The sequence below is a fragment of the Phalaenopsis equestris genome, unplaced genomic scaffold (genome assembly GCF_001263595.1).
Source record: "Phalaenopsis equestris unplaced genomic scaffold, ASM126359v1 Scaffold000021, whole genome shotgun sequence".
Classification (NCBI taxonomy): domain Eukaryota; kingdom Viridiplantae; phylum Streptophyta; class Magnoliopsida; order Asparagales; family Orchidaceae; genus Phalaenopsis; species Phalaenopsis equestris.
The window spans coordinates 509,517-519,042 of NW_018164463.1; the positions used below are offsets into that span (position 1 = coordinate 509,517).

General features: G+C 33.0%; 1 protein-coding gene across 1 annotated transcript in view; it reads right to left on the reverse strand.

Annotated features, from left to right (window-relative positions):
- Window positions 1-1,502: 1,502 nt before the first annotated feature.
- LOC110018388 (protein OPAQUE1-like) overlaps window positions 1,503-9,526 on the reverse strand; it is an 87,812-nt gene continuing 79,788 nt past the window's right edge. Inside the window, exons 16-24 of the mRNA XM_020715688.1 lie at window positions 5,079-5,216; window positions 3,373-3,443; window positions 3,176-3,275; window positions 3,060-3,116; window positions 2,919-2,975; window positions 2,715-2,795; window positions 2,525-2,607; window positions 2,159-2,296; window positions 1,503-1,701 (exon numbers count right to left, since the gene is read on the reverse strand). Of these exons, the coding sequence (XP_020571347.1) occupies window positions 2,161-2,296; window positions 2,525-2,607; window positions 2,715-2,795; window positions 2,919-2,975; window positions 3,060-3,116; window positions 3,176-3,275; window positions 3,373-3,443; window positions 5,079-5,216 (723 nt within the window). The 3' untranslated portion in view covers window positions 1,503-1,701; window positions 2,159-2,160. The remainder of the gene's footprint in view (window positions 1,702-2,158; window positions 2,297-2,524; window positions 2,608-2,714; window positions 2,796-2,918; window positions 2,976-3,059; window positions 3,117-3,175; window positions 3,276-3,372; window positions 3,444-5,078; window positions 5,217-9,526) is intronic.

Here is a 9,526-nt window from a genome sequence, read left to right on the forward strand (position 1 = left end):
AAACACACCCTTTCCTGTGATCCAGCCCGGTTCCTCCTGTGTTATTCCACATTATTCAAGTGTTATTGTGTTGGTATTCATGTGCTATTATAACACCGAGAATATTCTCAGAACAGAATAACACATGAATAATGCAGAATAACACCGGAGAAATATTCTCCTATGCTAAAATAATTTTTTTTTTTAATTTTTCTATCACATTCACGTGTCCTCATATCAGTGGACTCCAAACATAACTCTACCTCAGGAGTCCTGATGTAATATTTTTTGCTCCTGCAGGAGGGCTCAAGCTCTCTAGAAAAAATTTACTTCAATTTAACATCACAATTTTTTAAAATCTTCTGATTGGCAGATTGATCATTAGAACACCATTCAATTTTTTAAAAGGGATTTTCCCCAAACCCTCCTATCTGCATATTAAAGTCTCCAAACATTTTACTTGTTACACCTCCATGCATTCTTTTCACACGCATTGGTTGCTTCTCTTCTCACTCAAACCTGAAGCTCCTCCTTTCTCCTCAGTCGGGCTAGCTTGCCATTCCCCCCTTAAAACCCTGCCGACTGCCACTCGTCCATCAACCATTTCCGTTCTTCCTCACCCTAGGATAACTTTACTTAGAGAAGGGATCGAATCCCATGGAATCGTGTCTCGGTGTTCTGTTCGTAAGAGATACAATCACATTTAACTACTTCGCAGAAGAATGGCTTCATCCATTGCCAACTCCCTACTTCGCAGAACCACTCGCCTCCCAATATCCTCAGCTAAAGTTGTTATGCCCATCTCTGTCCTTGCTAGAGACCACTTGCCAACCAAAATTGAAACTGCTCCTCTCTCACCGGCTCTCCCCCTCATCTACTGCTTTCTTTCAAGACACCTCCAAACACGGTACGTGCGACAGAGATCTCTGTGAGTAAATAAAATACTTGGAATAGGACTGTTTGGGGACCTTGGCATGTAAAAACCTCTTTTTTAAAATGAAAATAATTATAATATTACAAAGAAAAAAAATAACTTGAAAAAAAGATATATTTACATACATACAACACAATCCCTACCATATTTATACATCTAACACCTAAACTTTAATAAATAAATACATATGCTATTTTGCATCAAAACATCTTATTTCACATTTTAAAAGTTCAAATAGTTATATTTTTAATGTGATATAAAAACTTGATGATAAAAATATAGAAATAAAATAGGCGTAAGAATATAAATAAAGGAGTTGTGAGGAATGTATGTAATACCCCTCAAAAAATGATTTTTCTCCTTGCATCTATTTTGAGAACCGATACATTCCTTATTCCCCCTCAAAAAATGATTTTTCTCCTTGCATCTATTTTGAGAACCGAGACATTCCTTATTCCACCACCAGCCTAAGCCATTGGCAATGCATAAAACAGCAGGATTAAATTAGAATTGTTGAAAGAAGCTTATTATAAGAAAAAGAAATAACAGAACCAACATTTCTACAAAACTTCGGAAGCAAATTGAAAAGTTAAGCTTGACACTTAACCTATAAATGCAATAATTTTAGTACAATTTACATTCTCTTTCTATTACACCAAAATTGTCAGATAAATATAAGTTCGCCCTACAAAAATGGCAGGCAAAAAAAAAAAAAAATGTAGCTATCTACATAAATATACATACAGGCGACCAAAACTCAGGCTAGTCTTCACCCATTCTCCGCATATCTATTCTTGATAAAAGAGAGTTAATCAATCATTCAATATATACAAGGGGCCGCATATCTATTCTTGATAAAAGAGAGTTAATCAATCTTTCAATATATACAAGGGGCCTTCACATACATACCACCCAATTCCAATGTATTTACATATCTAAGAACTAAATTTTACTTTTACATACCACCCAAATCCTTCATTTCACATAATGTATTTACATATCTAACAACTAAATTTTACTTTTACATTAATACCACCAAAATCCTTCATTTCACATACATAAAAAAATGCAACTATTTTAACTTCAACAAGGTGAATGGCACTTTCTCATACATAGCTAAGGTGGCATAAATGTACAAATTAAAATTCAGATGTCTAGATATACGGATGTATAAAAATTGAGTGGTATGTGTATGTAAATCTTCTAATATACAAATGATTGATCTCCAGCTAAAGTTTTACTTACCCTTAAGCCTGAATTACATCGGATCGCTCCAGAAGAAACTGTACCGACGAAAAATGTTTGAGTGATTTAGGAAGTTGAACATCAATGGGATCAATAGGGGGAATGGCCTTTGATATATCTTCAGTGCTGAATGGAATACTATAGACAGACAAACAAAATTAAATTATCTGTGTTTTAGTAGTTAATAAATAAAAATATTTCATTAAAACTAAGATTTGTGCCATTATGTGAACATTGAAGTACTACAATATTCGAGATTATTTATGAAATTTCCAACAATAAAAGATTCAGCAAACCTACTGCTACAAAATAGCTGTCAGAAGAAGCATAAACATTACAAGAATTGCAGAGAGGAAATTAACACACCTCATATCATCATCAAGAAGAAACGAATTTGACATGAGTTTTTGAGAATCTTGGTTAGCCATTTCTCTCATTGCGGCAACAACCTATAATTCATGTCTTACAGTTATTAAAAATAATAAATAAGAAAAAACAAACAAACAAACAAAAAAATAAGATTTAAGTGAGTTTTAAGGCATCAAAATGAACATGCCTCATTTGAAACACTTTGTGTGCTATATTTATCATCCCAATACATTGTGCAAATCCGATAAATTTGCCTTACACTGAGCGCCTGTAGATATTAATAAAGCCAAATCCAAAATATCATTCCCACAAAAAGTTGCGACACCATTCATCCTAAATTATGAAGAGCCAACATTTCCAAGGATCAGTGAAGTTGAAATTAAGAACATACAGGGCAAAGATCTTGTCTAATCTCTTCAAGAGTCTTTCTCTTTTTCTGGTGTATTATCTGTAGCAATAAAAGGAAAAATTAAATTCATGAGAAAGTTAAATCTTTAACTAAAACTAAGTAAATTGGTGACAGCCATACTACCAGAAAACCGACAGCTTGTCTGATATAGTTTAACTCATGCCAGGAGGTTCCTGCAAACTATAATAAGCGAAATAATCAGGGCGAGGACAATCAAAATGCTAAACATCAATCATTACCTCTTCAGTAACATCAGCAATCCACTTTTCCAACATCGCAAGTCCTGATTTCACATACTCCCCATTGGAAAATGTGCAACATTCCCTTCTCAGCAACAAACTAATATTTAACAGAAAAATAAGAGAACAAAATCGATCAAATATATATTATGAAATATTTGAAAAGATGGTGCTAACCCAGGAAGCAATTCATTTACCTATTAAAGAGTTGGATGTTCATAAAGGAGTAGAGCTGAGTAATGAGTTTACGAATAAAGAACGAGGGTACCTATATATTTAACAGTTTAGAAGAATAAAATGAAATCTCAAGAGAAAAATATCAGAGACTGCGAAAGAAAGTAACCCACTGTGGAATACAAATGTAATAGATTATGGCAATTAAACTTTTATGATAAACACATAAATGAAACCGTGGGAATCACACCAATTTAAACTAAGGCATAAAAAATAAACAAAACAGTTAACAGCATGTACAATGTATAGCATAAGCTATACAAATGAGATGATAATGCAGAAGTTGTTAAAAAGAAGGGGCATTTACATAGAAGGGGCATTTACATACATACCTCCTATTTCCTATGTATTTACATATTTACCACCAAAATCATTCATATTACATAAAAAAACAATCATTTTAACTTCTAAAAGGTAAAATACACCTTTTCATGCATAGGTAGGGTGGCATGTAGGTAAAAATTGAAATTTAGATGTTAGATATGTAAATACATAGGAATTGAGTGATATGTATGTAAATCTTCCAAAATAGAAATACCTAGACTAGAGATAAATGGGTAAAAATTATGCTTAAAAAGTGATATACTCAATAGGACCCAATGAAGAAAAAGAATTCATGTAGCCCACCCCATTACTGGGATGCTTGTTGTTGTATTTGTGTCTTCAAGCACTCAGCATGAAAATTTGGGAGGAAAGAATGCTCGGAAGAAAAAAAAAAAACAGATACTCGGGATAAAGTTATGGATAATAATGATCATTTTCATGATTAGGATCATGATATAAATGAATTATTATAGTTAAAATTTAATAATTATAAAATTCTTTTTAACTGGTGGTCTCCAGATGGTTTATGAGACATTTGGTTAGAAAAAGATAACTAAAAAAATATTGCAGCAATGAATCAAAATCCATAGATATTTTAATCAAACTTAAAGTTAAAAGAGAAAAAACAGGAAATAAAATCAACCACACATATATCCGCAGATTTCAGCTCCTCGAGAAAGGAAACATCCATAAAACATTGCTACAACTGAAATCAATCACTGGGAACTACACCAACACTAACCCTTCACACTTGAAATTTAAGACTAGCATTTCAAACTATAGCAAGAAAATAGCTCATTAAAAGCATATTTTCCATATTAAGAATTAAAATATACAATTATACCTTCTCCCGGGATGCTTTACAATATAAAATATATGCTGACACTTGTTAGTGTATGAGATATTAGCTGCTTAAAATTACATTCACACAATTTGCTGAATATTTCAATTCATATTACATGGAAGAAATTGTAAATTATTTTGCGTTCTATTGATGGCATAAATGGTAGCCTAAATGCCTTCTATTTGTACCCTTGCTTGTACCCTTGCGTTGCAATTTATGCCTCCTATCTGATCAATACCTATATTTAGCGCTACTATATTTAACAATGCTACTGTGCAAGCACATGAAAAGGTGAAGCCGACTGCAGACGCGCCTATATACCTTAATGCTTCATTATTTCATTTTAATCTACTTTTAACACAAGCAATAAAGGCCAAACTACACAGTTTTTGTTGAAAGCAGAGAGAGAGAGAGAGAGAGAGAGAGAGAGGGAGGGAGCAATCAGAAAAAAACATGAAATAATGTAAAACTGACTTAATTTCACAAAGATCATGAACTCACATGATTTTGGCGTAGTTGGACCAGAAGTGAATTCAGAAATTCAATGATGCTCTCCCAATGGGTGTTCACAGTTTGCTGTAGAGAAATTCCATGCAATTTAGACGCCCTTCCAGCAGAAGACCGAGTAGATTTAGGTGCCTTCACATGAGGTTAAAATTTAATTACATGAAACTGCATATTTTTCTTGAGCTGCAATAAAATTAGATGTAGCTATTCCAACCAAACAAAAAATGAGATAAGGAAATGGAGCTGTTAAATCTAAGTATCAAATTTTCCTACACGTCAGAGTAGGACTCAAAAGACATTTTCTATAAAATACTCACCCTAGATACAAATCTTTATTCTTGATCAGTTATGTTGCATTTGGTTGTTTTAAATACTTTTTTTAGCAGTACAACAAACTACATTATATGCATGATCTTCCATCATTTAGAAAGTTCCTCGTGCAAAAATAAATGGTTAATACTTACCACCTATGTAAATCAAAACGAGCATTGAAAATCACTGAAACTTTTTCAGGAACTGAGATCATTGTATATGATTATTCTGTTAGTATAATAAAGTGCCCAAATAGTCCCCTAAATAATCATTTCCAATTTTGATTAACTTAAAACAATTAATTACCCGCCTTGCACAACAGGTGTAGATTGAGAACTCCCACCGCCCTCGAAAGCCTTAATCAAAAGGGTACAATACCCTTGTTTCCTCAATCACACACGAACAAAGGAGTGATAGTGAGAAAGGGAATTTAGCCACATTTCAGCCTTTTCGTTTAGTAAGCAAGGGAAAATTCTAAGTCTAATTGCATAGTTGAAAATACCTTCATAGCGAAATGTAGCACAAAGTTCTAGTGAACTCGCTAAATAGAGATTAAGATCTTCCGTGGGTGTCCCCCCAACTGATTATTTAGAATCATCTAAATGATGGCGGGTTTAAGTTCAAACGAGTTGGCTTCGACGGCAGGGGTATTGATACTTAGGTGCATTTAATCTAATGTAGAGTTTGCAATTTTCCTAAGAGATCTAGGCATTCTGTTGGGTCTGGAAGCATTGGTTTCATCATGGGGTATATGTGTTGTCTCTCCTAGTTTTTTTTTTAAGACTTTTTAATTTTTTGATTTTTTTTGTTCTGTTTTTTAACTTAGGGTCATAGGGTTCAAGATCCAAAGGTACCGTACTATGCATACACTAACTAGGTTGAACTAGTTGAGTGACCCTAAGCTAACAAATTGCAACACAAAAACAACTTTAAGTAGGAAAAATAAGCAACCAAACGTGCAAAAATGAAAGCAAACTATTCTCACAAATTTTAACAATAATTGATATGAAACAAAAAGGGTGCACGAAATTAGGAACAATATAAAAGACATTTTCAGAGTTTTTATAAACACACAAAATGAAAAACTAACATGCAAATAACAGTGTCACACTATGATTTTCAAGTCTAAGCCTTACATATTCAACTAAAATTAACCTAATTTTAAATCAACATCGCTCTCCAGCAAAGACACCAAAAACTTGATATGAAAAAATGCAGCGACGCACTGGTCAATCATACAAATATACGTGTCGTGTAAGTAAAATACGGAATTGAGTTCCGTGTATCAATCTCACAAAGAGCGGAGTAAATCCCAAATAAAGAAAAGTTTATTCGTACTAAATTAAAACCTAGCTTGAGTGTTTGATCGTTGTTGATTTTAATAAAGTGTCAAGCTTAATTTTGCAAAGCCGAAGTCCAAATTCAAACTTGTGAAGAGACTATAATGAGAGATGGTTTCCCACTTGATTTGAATCCTAAGAACCTAAGTTTGACGAAGTGACAACAATAGGCGATTATCAAGAGCAAACTTCTTCTTTAGCCCCTTCCCGTGGCAATAAGGAAGCTAGGAAATTCTACTAGTGAGTTCCCTACATCAAGTTGAATCCCTGAATGATTAATTTTCCTAGACGATAGTGATCATCTCGAGAAATATTCCTATTCTCATGGTCTAATGAAATTTGAATTAGATGTTCCGCTAAGGATACTTCCACATATCTAAGTTCACAAAACATGTTAACAAGACAAATAACTAGTTTTTATGTAAATAAAGATTTGAAAGATAAATTTTTACCAAAACCACAGGTTAAACAAACAAAAGAAAAATTCCCCAAACCTAAAGTTCCTAGTTAATAAATCAGGAGAGGAACATAACTTGTAGTTCCTAGTCATACTTTGAAATACAAAATCCTACTTTGTTTCCATCAAATTAAAGTAATTACACGAACTTTGATAAAAGAATAACAAACAAAAAATATCTTCACGATCATGCTATGTCATGCTCCAATTTTTTTTCCAGTGTTTGCTTATAAAGTTGCTCACAAGTACTCTCCACGCTCTACAATTTCACTCCACACACGCACAAAAAGAACTACCGAATAAGCCAAAATAGTTTGCTCTGAACAAAAAAAAAATGAGAGAGAGCCTGTTCGTCTGTCTTCCCTTCTTATTTAGCTCGCTCATCCTTCGATCATCCACTTGATCAATCGGCTCACGTTGACCCACTGGATGAAACCTCAGATCGTTGAACTAGCATATAACTCCCTTCGGTGTTGGAGTTCCGAAGTGCAGCGCCAGAGTTTTGCACCCTTTGAATGAAGTAGTGTGCCGGTAAGTAGAATGCGAGGGGCACCTATGCTGGGCGCAGGAGCGCCCAAACCTCAGTGATGGAGGAGTGCATAGTCGCCCCTTTTATGGGTGCAAGAGGGCCTAGCTCTCAGTATGGGGTGCTATCATGAGCACAACAGTGATGTAGGAGTGCATAGTCGCCCCTTTTATGGGTGCAAGAGGGCCTAGCTCTCAGTATGGGGTGCTATCATGAGCACAACAGTGATGTAGGAGTGCATAGTCGCCCCTTTTATGGGTGCAAGAGGGCCTAGCTCTCACTATGGGGTGCTATCATGAGCACAGTAGCACCCAACTCTCAAAATGAGGTATGGGCATAGGAGCGCCCAATTATGGGCACAGGAGCGCCCAACGCTCAACTTGGCTACTTGCTTGGGCATATGGTTGTGTAGCACCTCATTTGACCCTAACTTTAGCTTGTTACCTAGACATTACACAAAAAACACCCCGAAAAATATAAAAAAGAACAAATAATAAAAAATATTGATAGGAAACTAGGACAATTACTTCACATAATTAACACATCTCAGTACCCAAGGAAACACCTCAACAATAAGAATAGATGGGAATTTAGCGTCCTTAGGTAAGAAATGTTAAATAGAAACCTAGAGTTTCTATTTATTATTATTTTTATTTCATTTTACTAAAGAACTTGAAAAACAATTGATTTGTTAATATTTTAGAACAACCCTAACTCAAAATTCTGAACTTAATAAAATTATGTTAGGGCTTTTGATTTGGAAATTGAAATCGAAAAAAATAAAAGGAAAACTCCAGTATAAAGCTCCATTTAAATACAAAATTGTAATTTGCCTAATCAAATTGTGCTAGACTAAAGCAAAAAAATTTAATAACCCTTCATTTAAAAACCTAATTAAATTGCTCTTAATTGAAGCATATCAAAAGAAGTTTAGGAAATTCAATTGAAAATTTGAAAGTTAACTGATTTAATTATGCTATAATATTATTCATAACATTATATTTTTATTTTAAATAACAAATAGCAAAGTAATTCGATAAAGTGCAAAAAAAAAAAAAAATTAAAAATAAAATAATAGTAGAAATAAAATTAGAATTAACAAGAAAGAAAAATAAAATTGATAGAAGCTAATTAAATCAAATGTGTTAATATAGGTACATCAAAAAATTAATTTCAATCGAGAAAAAAATACAATAGACGGTACTAAATAGATAGATAATAATGTTTTCATTCTACAATAATTTCTTTTTAAATTTTTGAAATTACTTGTAAATGTTTTAAATTGTTTCAATACAGTCTTTTAAAATGCAGATGTATCAAATATTTTTAGCATTTGCCTTCAAAAATGAAAAATTTTATGTTCTTATATGGTTTAATGCTTAAAGCAAAGGATAAATAAAAGAAGAATAAAATATAATATATCAATATACATATGAGAGGTCACCCCTATATGATAACTGGCTAGGAAAACAATGTGCCAGTTCACGTAAAATGAAAGTGAAAATGAAAATAGTCGCTTACCTTTTATGGGGATTTTGGAATGTTATAAGCTTATACCATAAGTAGAATTTAAACAACGAATTTCATTGACAAATGCTTTAAATAAAATAAATATAAATAAAAATAAAATTGATTTCTTTACCGTCTCATTTTAACTATTTACTTCCTTCTAATATATTTTTTTAAATGTCAATTATTATAATTTAGAAATATTTTATCCACTGAGTAATTTAACTCATATCTTGAGTTTAAACATTTTTCAAGTGAACTTGTTTTAGAGTATAGATGGATCCTAAAGACTATATGT